The sequence below is a fragment of the Taudactylus pleione genome, unplaced genomic scaffold (genome assembly GCF_031769625.1).
Source record: "Taudactylus pleione unplaced genomic scaffold, aTauple2 ptg000704l, whole genome shotgun sequence".
In the NCBI taxonomy this organism is placed as follows: domain Eukaryota; kingdom Metazoa; phylum Chordata; class Amphibia; order Anura; family Myobatrachidae; genus Taudactylus; species Taudactylus pleione.
Genome location: NW_028285106.1, coordinates 653,997 through 669,991, shown reverse-complemented (window position 1 = coordinate 669,991; position 15,995 = coordinate 653,997). Strand labels below are relative to the sequence as shown.

Here is a 15,995-nt window from a genome sequence, read left to right as displayed (position 1 = left end):
AAACCGTTGTAATTCCTACACCGTTCACCTGATTTGGATGTAATTACCCTCAAATTAAATCTGAAAGTCTGCAGTTAAAGCACATCTTGTTTATTCACCACCACAATGGCTTTGAAATGAAACAGAGGCCAAAATATGGAAATTCTGTCAATGTCCCAATATTTATGCACTTGACTGTATATTCTCAGCTGCACACAGATATTCAAGTGTCACATATCAAATCAATCAGTACAGTCTCCTGGTGCATCCTAGTCGCATCGTAGTGCGATGTTTTTGGCACAAAAAGATGCCCGACACTAGCATGGGACCTGAAGACTCACGCCAGGCATGTATCGCTGCGTGGTGTCTTGAGGCTAGATGAACAAGGACACATTTGTAGCAGGGCAGACAGTTGTAGACAAGTCACTCAAGCATTTTAGAGGCAAAAGGGGAAGAGAAATGGGGCGGTAATTAGAGAGAGAGGAGGGCTCAAGGTTGTTCTTTACAGAATGGATGAGACAAGAGCAAGTTTGCACAATGAGGGGAACATATCAGTTTAGAGGTATAGATTGGGGAGTTGAGCAAGCAGGAGGCAGGTAGAGGGGGAAGAGCACAAAATAAGGGAATGGATTTCTAGTGTTCATTTTAGCACCCTGAACCTGTCACAAGCCGTGCAATCCCTCGATCCTGCGTTTTGGGATGCTCTCTGATCTGGCGCTTCTAGCACACTCAGTTGATGCAGCAAACTGATGAGATACAGACCAGTGTGTGCTGGAAGCTGCAGAGCAGAGAGCAACACCCCAGGAAGGAAAGAGGAACTGCACGGGTTGTGACAGGTGCATGGTGTTAGAATGAACACTAGGCTTCATCACCTGTGGTGGGGCGGAAGGAGCACAAAGATAGGTAACAGGAGGGAGAAGAGTGTGGCGTGGTGGGGCAGCAGAAGAGTGATGAGAGGAGGAGATTTCGTGATGAATGGCCTCGATTTTGGAAGTGAAAAAGGAAGTAAAGTTAGAGGGCTGAGAAGCGATGAGAGGCTTTAAGAAAGATTGCTTAGCGAGGGAGAGGGCCAAGTAGGATTAGAAGATGAATTTGAAGTGGATAAAGTCCGCCAAGGAGTGAGAGTTCCACCAGTGGCATTTGGCAGTGCGTGTGCATTTTTTAAGGAACTGAGTAAATCTGGAGTGCCAAGGTTGGACTTTGGAACGGTGAAGGGGGGACAGAAGAGGTGCTGGCAGCAAAGTGGAGGTGAAAGTGAGGATGTAGAGTGGCGGTGAAGGTGAGGCTGTAGAAGGAGGCTGCCCGGTAGAGGAGAGGAAAGTATCAAGCGAAGAGGAGAGAATAGCAGGGTCAAGAGCATCGAGATTGCATCTGGTGATGGTAGATTTGGGTGTTGGTAGGAGAGCAGGGAATGTGAGAAGTGAGAGTTGGAGAAGTCAGAGAGAGCACATAGATGGGTGAAGACAAGGTCAAGGGAGTGGCCGAGACAATGGGTGTGGGGGAAGGTCTATTGAGAAAGGCCAAAAAAGGACAAGGGGAGGACAAGAAGTTTGGTAGAAGCTGGGTCAGTTGGGATGTTAAAGACACCTAGAATGAGGAAGGGGAGATCAGAAGAGAGGTAATGGGGAAGCCAGGCAGCAAAGTTGTCAAGGAATTAAGAAGTTGGGCCAGAGGGACAGTAGATGACTGAGACATGGATAGAGTGGACCTCAAAGGAGGAGAAAGGGAGGGCACAGAGAATAAAACAAAGGTGCAGCTGGGGGATAGAAGGATGCCCACTCTGCCACCTGGGCGGTCATCATTTCTGAAGGAGTGGATGAAGGAGATTCCCTCAGAGGAGAGAGCAGTGGGGCTGCTGCTATCTCTTATGTGCTGTGTCATTGGAAGAAGGTTTCAGTGATAGTAAGAAGGATAAGAGAGTTGGAGATGAAGAGGTTGTGGATAACGGGCAGTTTGTTATGGATGGATCACAGTTTAAGGGAAGCATGGTGATATGGATGAGATTGGCAGGGCAGCTGATGTGTGGGGGTGGCCTAGGTCTGGTACGGAGATGAGGGCAGGGGCGAGGATGGGTATTGGGCGGGAGCGAGGACACATTGGGACAGAAAATAACAGTGGAAAAAGTAATAAGGAGAAAGCAGAAAATATAGCAAAAAATAACAGAAGTTGAGCACAATCACAATCACTACTCAGGGGAAAGATGGAGAGAGAGGGATAAAATGTGTACAGATGATAGAGCCAGTACAGTTAAATTGGTAAAGAATAGTGCAGGTACAGTAAGTTTATAAGTACAACTACAATAGTGTATTGTTAAGGGGAATATTCAGGAGACGTTATGGTTGCAGGAAGAAAATACTAAGATAAACAATTTTGTTAAAGTTATGTAGACGTGAGACTGTGATAAAAGCAATGTCAATGTGACAGGTAAAAAGGCAAATTCATATTGGTACAGAAATTATGTAGTATGAGATAATTTCAAGACCAAAGAGCAATCACTAAGAGCAGCAAATCAAAGTGGCAAGTCAATGCAATGTCCAAGCAGGGCGTTCAGTAAGGATTGTCCAGGTTATGCAGACAGCAGGTGTTTGGTGGAGAGTTAGATACCTCACAGTAGTTTGATGTGAGCCGTCCTTTAGGAGCAGAGATAGCAGATAGATTAATCTCCTCCTGTATTCCTCCTGTTTAACTCTGTTCTCACTCTGACTTCAATATAAAAAATCTTCTAACACTTAAAAGTAAACACCATAGCAGCCTAACGTACATTGATACAATAAGCAGGGAGCCAAGAGGGGGAGACAGGTACTAATTACCCGAGCCCGGGCTTGCAGGGCGAAAATGCAATTGCACGGAACTGTTTTGTCTCATGGGAGTATTGTGGGAGTGTAGATGGAGGTCAGTGCAAAGGGCTGGCACAAGTGGCGATGCTAATGATGATGTTTGCGGCTGAGGGCGGTAAAAACAGCAGGCGGATGAATCCCTGAATTAGCCTACAGAAACTGGGCATTAGCACAAGGTAGTAGTTTCCGCGGCGCGACGCAAACACAGACGCTTTGTGTCCAACTTACCATCAGCTCATTTATGTTCATTTACTAGAAGGAAATGATGGTGCACTTACCTCCACCAGGAAGGCGAGTTTGTCGCTGTCGTTCTCGGGTACGCCTTTTCCACACCTCTCCAGCTCAGCCCTTGTGAGCTGGAGTTTGTTTTTTATCTGATCCTCCAGAGACGGAAGTGATTTCTGCGAGTGATAGAATACGTTTTTATTTCAGAGAGTTATCATTGTATGAGAGCTAGAGGGTCCGTCCATGGTAAGATCCGGAAGCTCGGAGTTCAGGTTATGCGCTCAGATCTTATCACGTATGGTCCTAACCTATGGAGCTGTGTCCAAAAACAGAATCCTGGAGGGCACAGGCAGTGAAGTCAGACCATAACAGTTACATACAGTCAGATACGGGGCCAAATGATGTAGCCTGCAGCGCTGACATTATAACAACATACTAAGGGGTCTATTTACTAAGCAGTGTTAGGAGACAGAGTGAAAAGTGATAAGAAAGTGATAAGGTGCCAGCCAATAGAAAAGTAATTACTACCTATGGATATCTGGCATTTAATAAGAATGTATGCACCTCTCCCTACAGCATCTTTGGGTGAACTTTTCACACATCTATCCAGTCAGAATAATATATGCAAGTGATCTAACAAGATGCCACAATAATAATAATAATAATAATAATAATAATAATAATAACTATTATTATTAATAATTACCACGGTACGAATAAAACATCATGATAATATAATAATAACACATAACAACAACCCGGCCAGCTTACGTTGATGTGCTCCACCAGTTCCGTTGTCAGTCGTTGCGCTAGAAACGGGACAGTGGCCTTCTCCTCACTCAGAAGATCACTACAATCATGAAATGACATAAATAAAAGGCCAAATACTGCTACAGATAAAGAAAGGTTTTTTTTTTTTCAGTGCAAAGAGAAAACGATAACTGAAATGTGTTGTAAGATCGAGAATATAGTAACAAAAACATTTTGGTCAGCCATTAAATATATCGGCTCTGATGTCGGCGTCAGGAGATGTATTGCAGGTTTACTGCTTGCTTAGATATAGCTCAGAGGCATCCATCGGCATCTGAAAGGTGTCATGGATAACAGCCTCCGGGATGTAGTTCATATCCTGGCTGTCCGGATGCCACCAGTCAGAATCCCAGCGCCAGCATCTCAACCGCTGGCATCCCAACAGTAAGTATTAGGGTTAGAGTTAGGCACTAAGGGAAGGGTTAGGGTTAGGCTGTGCTCGCTAGGCCATGGGGGGAAAAGTTAGGTTTAGGCTGTGGAGGGGGGGTTAGGATACTTACCTGCAGGTGTCGGTATCCTAACCCTGTCGGGGTGCCGGTATCGGGATTCTTGACCACCGGGATTCTGAGCGAAGGCATCCTGTACCCAACCTCTGATATATATCTAGAGATCAGTCACAGTTCTCTAATGCCAGGTTCTTGTATTGAAATACGAGTAGGGGAAGGACTACTTTAGAAATTAATTTCTAGTAAGAAAAAGATTAAATTTAACACCCAGCAGTTTTTTTAGCTAAAATTGCAAGATAGTTACTCTTTCCTGTATTCATCTGTTGTTCTGTGCTTGTCAGTAGTATAACAACCATCAATGCCGTGGGTGAAGCCATGAAAGGGGCTTCATACCAAAAACTAAATTTCATTATTTACTGTGATTGGCTGCGACGGAGCGTACCTGGCTGCAGGGGGCATCACATGACTTGGATGGGTCACGTCCCTTCCCATCATGTCCTTCTTCAGCCAGACAGTACATAACCGTCTGCTCCCAGTCAATAATCATGAATAATATGAATATCGTGGAAGTATTAGCTTAAAGCCATTTGCTATATCTTCTATAATGGTCATGGGTGGCACATTGTGGTGAAGGATGGGGAGAATTGGGGATCAGTGTTGGGGCTGCCTTGGCTGGCCATAGGCACCGGGACCATCCACGACAGGGAGCCGGTAGTCCCATGATGCTACCTGTTACTGCTGCTGAACTGCCCGCGGAGCTCTTCAACGTAAAGCATTTCACAGACGAAGATCTACCTTAAAGTAAGTACTGTGTAATATATATTTATACAAAGCTCATGGAGGATATTCTACAGGTATTTTTTTCCAGTTTCCTGCATAACCTACTAAAGAAATAATAAAATATGGGGGATTGGGACGGAGCAGCCAATTACTTTGTGCCTTAGAATTTGTGTTGACCGACTTCTTTTTGGACCAGCGCCCCACTCATCTATCCATAGGTGTTTCTAATCACAGCAACATCACTAGGGAAATAGGCAGGATCTGGGAGGTTGGAATACTCCCCTGGGTGGCAGGGAAAACTCACAAAAAGGCAATTATGCATAAATGTCAAGTGTAATAAATACAGCCGGATATCCCCTCACTCTCATGAGTAATTTAGGACACAATGAGGATAAGCCAAGGAGTTTTCCTAGGAGAAAACCATAAACCTTTAAAGGGTGAAAGGATGGGTGAGCTCTGAAATGGACATAGGTAGGGTTCGGTGATGTTGTGATGTTTTTACTGATTGCACCAAGCTCGTGTTCAGAAGTATCCACAGACCTGCACAGTTTATTTCCAAAGACTGGGAAGTGGGTGCCGACCTCCAAATGCATTGACAATTAGGCACACTTTAGCCATTATGTACTGTGAGTAGCCTGGGTCCCCATATGCTGGAAAATTACCCTTATTGTCTCAAAGAGAAAAACACATTAAAGAGAAACTCACGAAAAATATTCATGATCTTCAAAAAAATTCTTCTCCTTCTCAATAGCTTCTTTCAGTGAGAGCTTTTCCTGGATCTCCTGCTGTCCTCGGCACTTCACAATCATGTAACCTTTCTTTAGGTGGATAATGTTATTATTTACTACATTAACTATAGTTTCCTCTGTACCTTTGTCAATTAAATCAGGTTTAGTTAGAATTCCTGCAATGAAAAAAAGAAAAAGAAATTATTGCTAATGGTAAAATGATCCCCCCATGTCAATCCCTGCTTCAGAAACTATGGATAAAATGTGCTCCTTGATGAAGTCATGTACATTATATGAAAAGCATTAATTAACTAAATCATGTCTCAGCGCTTTGGAACATGCACAACCAGTTGCAGGTTTTGTAAAATCCGCCACCTCAGTGTAGTCAGTGCAGTCCGTGACTGCACTGGCTACACTGTGACTGGCAGTGGCTTCCTATTGGAAACACCACCTGCCAGTCACATATACAACAGGCTGTCTCAGGGGGAGGTGTCTACTCCCCCTGGGACTGCCAGTCTGGGCTGCTATTAGCAGAGAGCAACTTCCAGTAGGTAGCTGCTACTCTGCCTTTCTGCCAGCCCTAGCCGACTCCTTGAGGCTGCAGACAATGCAGCCCAGTTGGAAGTCGGTGATATGCGCATGGGCCGGTCCCAGCGCCTGTCAGATTGATTGCTCATTTAAAAAGGTAGGAGCTGCTGCTGAGCACAGTGTAAAAGCTATTCTCCCTGCACATCCCATGTTTCAAGGTCAGTTGCACAGAAAAGACCATGGCACGGCTATGGGCACAACATTTGCTCCCAGTTATTTAATGCCAAATGGGAGCAAAACTAATAACTGTTTTGTGGAAGATATTGTCTTATGGGCTATATACCTAAAGTACATGCTAATAATATGGATGTGTATGCAAATGAAATGATTAACCACAGATTTCAGCCACAATGTAGTTGAATTTCTCTATTTAGTCTTCTACGTAGAACCCCAGATGCTGCAATCAAAAACCTTTAAGAAAATAGATGATTGCAAAACGCCTATCCCAGCCACATGCATCCATCTAAATAATTGATTAGGTAACGTTTCTGGAGGACAGTTTAAGCGCCTCAGATAAACTTGTTCAAAGAAAGAAATATTAATCAATCAAGTAAACAATCTCAAAGATAACCTTTATTATCTGGGTTTCAGATGATTAAATATCAGGAGACCAATCATAGCATCCATGTTTCTTCTATACTCAGCTTCGTAGGCATTAAGATGGTGCCAATTCCATGGATTGAGGATGGAGGGGAGGGGGGAGGTCAAATTTACAGAAGAAGGTCCCAGGAAGAACCCAAGTATATTTATCAGGTGGGCATGTCTGAATTAGCCCCTCAGACTTGTTCTGCCTCAGGACATGTCAATCACTACCAATGTGCACCAGAAAATGGGGAGATTGGAACAAAGAGGCTCACACACTGCACGCTGAAAGTCGGAGAACAGGGCGTAAAGCTACAGACATAGTGAAAGACCAGTCCCGTCCTTTGATGTATAAATCTACATACCACCTATACTCACCAAATCTCTAGGGAAATTCAAATTCACAAACATAGCCTGGTACTAATGTTAATTGGACAAATAGTATGCCTGTTCTATACAGGTTGACTTAGCTGAACATCCGAAATCCAAAATGCTCCAAAATCTGAAAACTTTTTGAGGGCCGACATGATGCCACAAGCGGGTGGCTGAGAGACAGTAGCGAGACCTTTGCTTTCTGATGGTTCAATGCACACAAACTTTGGGCCTGATTCAGACCTGTTCGCTAGACGCGATCGCTCGCTCCCGGCGTATGCAAATACGGCTAAGTGACGTCAAGGCATTCGCTCGCAGGACAAGTCAAAATCACGCCCACTATGTCTTGGCGAGCGATCAGTTTGTGTAACTGTATGCCCAATAGCGTGTCTAGAGATGCCCACTAGCGCACGTCATCTCCAGGAAGGGTGTGTAAACACTGGTACATCGAGGACCATCAGAAGGGAACGCAGCACTTGTGGTAGACTCAACCCACCCGCAAGCGCTGCGACCAGTTAAGTGTAAAAGACAACCAAGTGACGTATACTCTGACGCTTCTTTGCTAATTATGCACACCCACAAAACTCAGTTTTGACGGCCAGGCACGCCTGCATCCACAGCACCACTCCCCCGTTCATAAGCACCTTCCCCTGTAACCACCCACAAACGGCACCATCTGTCACTCAAAGTAGCGGCAAATCTGTGTACTACGAGCGGTCGATTTCCCCTCGCAAATACTGGCTATTATACGCATGCGCACATTGCTGAACATCGCTCGCTCCAAGTAATCGCTTGCTAGCGAACGGGTCTGAATCAGGCCCTTTGTTTCATGCACAAAATTATTAAAAATATTGTATAAAATGACCTTCATGCTGTGCGTATAAGGTGTATATGATAAATAAATGTATCTTGTGTTTAGGCTAGTGTCCCATCCCCAAGATATCTCGTTATGTACATGCAAATATTGCAAATTCTGAAAAAAATCTGATACACTTCTGGTCCTAGGCATTTTGGATAAGGTACATTCAACCTGTATAATAATTATTATCATAAGTTGAAATACTATATGCTATGATCCTGCAAATATGGGCCAGTTTCTGAGTTGGGAGCACAGCATAAAAGAGCCAGTACCATGCTGCACTGCCGGTGGGCCAGAAGTAAAATTTGCAGAGATTTAGATCTGAGAGGGGTATCTCCAAACTCACATGTATATTGCAGTGAAATAATAAACCTGCCCAGCATTTGTGGGCTACATGCAAAAGACGCCAGTATTTACCCTGCATGCAAAAATAATAAACATGTTTGCACCCCTTGCAGCAGCAAACGTTTGTCCCAGATACTAACTTTGTATCTGGGACAAACCATGCTGCTGCAAGGGGTGCAAACATGTTTATTTGTGGTGGACTTGTCTGCTTTTCTCAAAACTCAGAATTAGCCCCATCTGAAACCGGATGAGCCCATAGTCTATTAGGTACAGACTGCCACTGCTAGATGCATCTTTATTTTGTATTGTCTTAGTATGTTTTATTAAGCTGTTGTGTTATTGAGATGGTTTGTAGAAAGTTGATACATGTATTCTAACTATCAGATTGCTGTTTTGTGATACAAAGATGTTTGCAATAATAACACTATTAGTAACTAGAGATTAATGCTTTGGCTCGCACGATTATCGGGAATCTTTGCGTGCGCAGTACCCTTTCTGCGAGTGTGCAGAATGGGTCCTGTAGTCGCACGCAGACCCTTTAATGCCTCTGCCCGAGTGACAGGCAGAGGCATTTAAGGGGCGGTGTGGGGGCGGCCGGCGTTCCCGGAAACGGGGGCGTGTCTGCCCAGTTTTCCAGGAGTGGCCAGCCCAGGATCTGCATTGATCAATGCAGTGTCCTGCGCTAGCAAGCCGGCCAGCCTGAGTAAGCTGAGGCTTGCTCAGCTGACCGGAGGCCCGGCGCCGTCCACCATCGCGACTATCGATCATCGATGGTCGTGATGGTGATCCCAGCCTACGACCTCCCTTCACAGTGCTGGGATCAAAAATGCAGCAGGGGATGTCATACACCGCCTGCTGCATTTGCATAATAGCAAGGACAGAATTGCAAATCTGCCTGCGTGCATACATCATATCTATAGCCTGCGTGCATACATCATATATCTATAGCCTGCGTGCATACATCATATATCTATAGCCTGCGTGCATAATACATCATATATCTATAGCCTGCATGCATACATCATATTTGTAGCCTGCGTGCATACATCCTATCTATAGCCTGCGTGCATACATCATATCTATAGCCTGCGTGCATACATCATATATCTATAGCCTGCATGCATACATCATATATCTATCTATAGCCTGCATGCATACATCATATCTATAGCCTGCGTGCATACATCATATCTATAGCCTGCGTGCATACATCAAATATATATAGCCTGCGTGCATACATCATATCTATAGCCTGCGTGCATACATCATATCTATAGCCTGCGTGCATACATTATATATCTATAGCCTGCGTGCATACATCATATATCTATAGCCTGCGTGCATACATCATATCTATAGAGTGCGTGCATACATATCTATAGAGTGCGTGCAGCTTTGCAATTGCGATCCTTGCTGAATCAGGCCCAAAATGTCATAATCAATGAAAGATGAGATGAGTTCTGAGATCCGAACTTGGCGGAGAGATCCAAGCAGAAACTGAACCGCTCATCTCTATTAATGACATTATCTATTGTATAACTATATTTATTTATATAACAAGTCAACAAAATATCTGCTTAACTAATAGCAGAATATCTCACAGTGCAACATTTATAGGACAAATGACTCGGCAAGGTATTCACCATGAGTGTTGTTGTGATACATCGTTACCCTTTTCCTGGGTTCATTTGCAACTGAACTGTTAGTACACTTAACTGTAAATATCCCTCATTTACGTAAACGCACTGACACCAAGGCCACGATCTTGATAAGAAACTCATTTTCTTCTGACGATTCCAAGTGCAGGAACATACTGCATAACACCACTATCTAAGGGATCCGGTCACAATCCCGACAGTTAGGATGCAAGCGCTTAGAATACCGGTGCAGGAATCCTGACATCTGTCGGAATCCTGGCACCAACATCCCAACCGACAGCATCCGGAAGATAAATACTGGGGTAAGGGGTAGGGACAGAGTTAGGGGTAGGCACTAGGGGGAGGGTTAGGCACTAAGGGGGTATTGGTTTGGGTGCGGGGATTGGAGGTTAGGCTTAGGTACTAAGGGGGAAGTTTAGGTTTAGGCACCAGGGAAGCAGGGTTAGGGTTAAGGGTAGGGAGAAGGGAATGGTTAGGATACTGACCGACAAGTGTCGGTATCCTAACCCTGTCGGGATGTCGGTGTCGGGATTCTGACCGCCAGGATCCCGATTGCTGAGATCCCTTACACAACCCCTATCGAACATCTGATTAACAGTCTTGGGGTCTATATTGAAAGATCACTCCCATATCTAACATCAGTTGCACTCTCTCGTTTTAGTGTAAGGCAGAGGTTTCCAAAAACAGTCCTCAAGGCTCCCCAGCAGTTTAGGTTTTAGAGATATCCATGGTTGAGCACAGGTGGTTAAATCTATTGACTGAGGTACTAATTAGTCACCTGTGCTCAACCATGGATATCTCTAAAACATGAACTGTGAACCTCTGGTGTAAGCAATACACATATCCTCCACAGATAGCATGCCTGCAAATGCTATTTTCTGCCTCCCCCTGGTGTAGCACAAGAGGGTAGAGGCCCTGCTCGTAAGAGCTTACATTCTAAAGGGGAGGGGCAGACTAACAGGTGTGACACATATGGGGTAAACAGGGAGGAAGGAGCATGTTGCAGCAAGTTAGGATGGGAGCTGGAAGGCTTTGATGAAGTAGTGGGTCTTGAGAGCCCGTTTGAAGGATTGTAAAGAGGAGGAGAGTATGATAGGGAGAGGGAGAGAGTTCCAAAGGTCGGGAGCAGCACGGGCAAAATCTTGGAGATGGGAGTGGGAGGAAGTAATCAGTTGGCATGAGAGGCGGCGTGCATTAGTTGAGTGAAGGGGGCAGACAGGTGAGTGGAGGGAGATGAAGTCAGAGATGTAAATGGGAGAGGAATGGGTTAGGGCTTTGTAAGAGAGTGTGAGAACCTTGAATTGGGTTCTAAAAGGGAAGGGGAGCCAGTGGAGAGCTTGTACGAGAGGGGAGGCAGATGTAGAGCGTTTGGAGAGGAAGATGAGTCGAGCAGCAGCATTGAGGACAGACTGGAGAGGAGAGAGATGGGAGTTGGGGAGGCCAGATAGGAGAAGGTTACAGTAGTCCAATCTGGATGTGACCAGTGAGTGTATGAGGGTTTTGGTGGCATCCTGGGTGAGAAAGGGTCTAATCTTGGAAATATTTTTGAGATGGAAATGACAGGACTGTGAGAGGCTCTGGATATGTGATTTGTAGGAGAGGGAGGAGTCCAGGATAACTCCGAGACAGCGCACTTTGGGGCTAGAAGAGATAGTCGTGCCATTAATTGTTAAAGAAATAGTGGGAATTGAGGTTATGCTTGAGGGTGGGAAAATGATAAACTCAGTCTTAGACATATTAAGTTTAAGAAATCGCTGGGACATCCAGGAAGAAATAGCAGAGAGACAGTTGGGGATATACGAGTGAGGAGAGAGGGGGAGAGATCAGGGGAGGAGAGGCAGATCTGAGTATCATCAGCATTGAGATGATAATGGAGATCAAAAGAGCTGATGAGTTCACCTAGAGAGGACATATAGAGGGAGAATAGTAGCGGTCCAAGAACGGAACCTTGGGGAACACCTACTGTAAGAGGCTGTGGTGGGGAAGAGGAGACATGAGAAGAGACAGAGAAGGACCGGTCTGAGAGGTAGGACGACAGCCAGGAGAGAGCAGTGTCGCGTAAACCAAGGTTGTGAAGGATTTGCAGCAGGAGAGGGTGGTCAACAGTGTCGAAGGCAGCAGAGAGGTCAAGGAGAATAAGCAGAGAGTAGTGGCCCTTGGATTTGGCAGCAAGGAGGTTGTTGCTGACTTTTGTGAGGACAGTTTCTGTGGAGTGGAGAGAATGGAAGCTCGACTGAAAAGGATCAAGGAGGGAGTGGGAGGAAAGAAAGGTGGTAAGGCGTTTGTAAACAATACGCTCAAGGAGCTTGGAGGCAAAAAGGGAGGAGAGAGATGGGACGGTAGTTGGAGAAAGTGTTAGGATCAAGGGTAGGTTTTTTAACAATGGGGGAGACTATCGCATGTTTGAATGCAGACGGGACAGTGCCAGATGAGAGGGAGAGATTGAGGAGGTGGGCAAGATGGGAACAGGCACAAGGAGAGAGGTAGCGGAGGAGACGTGAAGGGATAGGGGCAAGGGGCACCAACCTATATGGGCATCATCAGTCACACTAAGATTGGTATTTTTTTCAGATGTTATACTGGTCCCAAGGTATAGGGTTAGGAAAGTGTATATCTCTTAAATATAGTAACACTGGAGTGTGTGATTAGAGAAAGAGGAATAGGGATAAGGAATAACCATTAAGGTATTTTTATGGTTACATTAAGGTAGTGGATAACTAAGCTGTGTAACAAGAGTTTACTATAAGTAACCACCTCCATGTACTGAAACTTCATTATGCACCAACTATATTTGCATTGGCGAAGTTTATTGTATATCTGAATTAACATTCTATTGCAGGAAATGTTAAATACACTTTCTTCGTAGTACTGTGAGTAATTTGTATATTTAAAAAATTATATTATATTGAATTTTAAAGTAGTCTGTTTTAAGGTAAACAGTAAGGGAGTTTCCCCAGGCCAATCCACTGATGTCAGGTAATAGTACAAACGGCTTGGGCGGAAGCACAGATGCATTGTAAGGAACCAAGAAATATTTAATCATCCAACAATGTCTCTTCAGTACAGGTGAGCCAGGGCTTCATTAGTATGTCCCCAGGTTGTTTGTTGGACAAAATTGTTTCAGCAAATCAAGATATGGGGCCAAATGTAATAGCGTTAAAGTTTAGAAAATGTGAGAGTTTAGCCGTAACTTCTCACATTGGTCGAGTTTTATCCTAAAAACAGGAAAACATCTGGATGAGAGGTTAAATCATGAGAATTTTTTGGAGTCTAAAAACATGATTGTTTGCATGTTCTCGGACTCTATTACATTGGGTGAGTTTAAAAAGTGTGAGAGGTTACTGCTACACTCCCAGATTTTCTAAACTCCCACCCTATTGCATTTGGCCAATGGTTTTTGAACTCACCCACAGTTCTTTCCCCGCTAGGATCCACCTCACGAGCCATGTCCAGAGCTTCAGTTGTTGCGATGTCAACATTACAGGGGACCACAACCAAGCAGATGGTCTCCTGCCTCTCAATATACTTTCTGATGAGCCTTTTGATCTGTGAACATAATATGTTACACGTAAAGTGTAAAATCCAGGAAATACATAGAGCAGTTTCACAAACTCCGCTATTACAGTCTAGGGGCCGAATTCAATTAGAGGCGAAAAGCCCGGTTTGGATAAAAGTTTTGAACATATCTCCGTAATCAATTCCCGGAGTTTTGGCCTAAGCGGAAAAAAAACTGGGGAAATGTTTCTCCACGTATAGGCAGGTGAATTGGAAGTGCAAAATCTCTATTTTGGGGTGCAATTGTGGGGATTTGGTCCAGAACCGTTTGGACCCCCCCCCCTAATGACTAAGCAGTACAAAAAAATAAAAAAATGTTTTGAAGGCCCCAAAAATGACATGTCAAAAATATAAAAGCTGTTGGAAAATGGGTAAAAGGGGGGGTCCTGGTACTTGTCGGTATATGTGGATGGGACAGGTGTTTTTGGGATTGCACGACGCTGCAGCAGGTATATTTTTTAGATTTCTAAAATCTTCACTTTAGAGACATCAGAATATACTAGTACCCATTTTCTTGTACCACAAATTTAACCTCAGTACTTGTTTTTCACAAAAGAGATAGGTTTCTATTATTTTTCAGCACTTATGCATATAACAGTCAATTCTGACACTTTAAGAACACAAAACACTTTTATTAGGGCTATTAGGACACTTCTATATTAATTTCTAGTGTTCCTGGGGAACAGACTAATTTCCCCAAAAACGTTTTCGTCAGTTGCGCTATTCGATGATTTCGTCTGTTTGCCTTTTCGTTTCTTTTGGAATTGGATCCGGAGATAAGCGGGAACGCGCAGGGAAAAAGTATCGCCTAAAAACAGGCGAAGGTGGCGAAAACAAAGCAGCTCGACTTTTCGCAGTTAATTGAATACGGACCTAGGTTTTAAAAATATCCATGCTTGAGCACAGGTGACTTGATTAGTACCTCAGTCTTGACTTGATCGGTACCTCAGTTAAGTACAATGTTCTTTTCACTTAGTCCCCAGTGCACAGGGTTACACTCTTGCAACCCTTGCAAACATTTTACCTCTGCCAGAGCCTAACGTCTCACCTTGACTCCAATGTCCTTTGGCTGGTCACCAACTGCCACTCTTGCAATCCCGGGGAGATCAATGAGTGTCAGGTCGGGAACCTCAGGAGAGATCACCTCAAGGCTTATAAGCTCAGAACTGATCGACACCCCTGGACCAGCCATTGCGTCCTGAGCTGCAAATGAGAATCAGATATTGTAAGCAACATTCATTTATTATTATTATTATTAACATTATTATTAATTATTATATAGGCTATGGGGGTCTATGCACTAAGCCTTGGAGAGATATCAGTGTACGGAGATAAAGTACCAATCAATCAGATCCTAACTGTAATTTTTCACACACAGCCTTTAAGATGACAGTTAGGAGGTGATTGGTTGGTACTTTATCTTCTCTGTCTACAACCCCGTCGGATTGCCCCCTTAATGATAAGACCATACATGCCTACTCTCCCGAAAGTTGCGGTAGGCTCCAGATTTATCGGGTAACCCCCCCCCCGCACCCTCCCGGAAGAGTAGATATATCTCCTGCATCCCACCACTAGTGAAGTGGGCAGGATGGGGAGGTTTTATGTGGAATTTTTGGGTCTGCAAATAGGGGGCTGGGGCTAAAATGGCGCAAATCATCATATTAGCAGTGTAAAATTAAAGCTGTTCAGCCTTTGTGGTCTACATGCAGCAGCAGCCAGTATTTATGCTGCATGCAAAAAAAATAAATGTATTTGCACCCCTTGAATTGCAACTTTTCCGCAGGAAGAAATCCCTGTGCACTGCTGCTACGGTTGTTTGCCATACTGTATATCTGCAACTTTATAGCGACTACTTCCACAAGCAGTATGTGATTGGCCCGCCTGTCAGGGCTTGCTATACTGTAGTGCCATCTCCATCCATTGCTATTGTACTCAGGGCCTGATTCAGCAGTGCATGTTTCTCACATTCTCGCAGGCGCCAGAACGGGTCTGTGAGCTCGCACGCAAACTGGCAGCGGACTGTCAGTGATTGACAGTCTGCTGCTGTTTTGGGGCGGGGCCCCCAGTTCTATAGTTTTCATCAGCAGAGCAATAGCCACCCAGTGGTTAAGCTGTGTATTGCATGCCATGAATTGGGTCTCACTGCCTCCACCCATGGTATTTTCATATCACCACTAAGACGCCTGTATGACATGACCTTAGCAGCAATGAGGGAGGACACATCTGTATAT

At 44.5% G+C, this 15,995-nt stretch overlaps 1 protein-coding gene across 1 annotated transcript in view; it reads right to left on the bottom strand.

The window, feature by feature from the left end:
* LOC148477623 (interferon-induced GTP-binding protein Mx1-like) overlaps positions 1–15,995 on the bottom strand; it is a 49,207-nt gene that overhangs the window by 14,242 nt on the left and 18,970 nt on the right. Inside the window, exons 4-8 of the mRNA XM_088456445.1 lie at positions 14,813–14,967; positions 13,617–13,755; positions 5,783–5,981; positions 3,813–3,891; positions 3,095–3,217 (exon numbers count right to left, since the gene is read on the bottom strand). Of these exons, the coding sequence (XP_088312571.1) occupies positions 3,095–3,217; positions 3,813–3,891; positions 5,783–5,981; positions 13,617–13,755; positions 14,813–14,967 (695 nt within the window). The remainder of the gene's footprint in view (positions 1–3,094; positions 3,218–3,812; positions 3,892–5,782; positions 5,982–13,616; positions 13,756–14,812; positions 14,968–15,995) is intronic.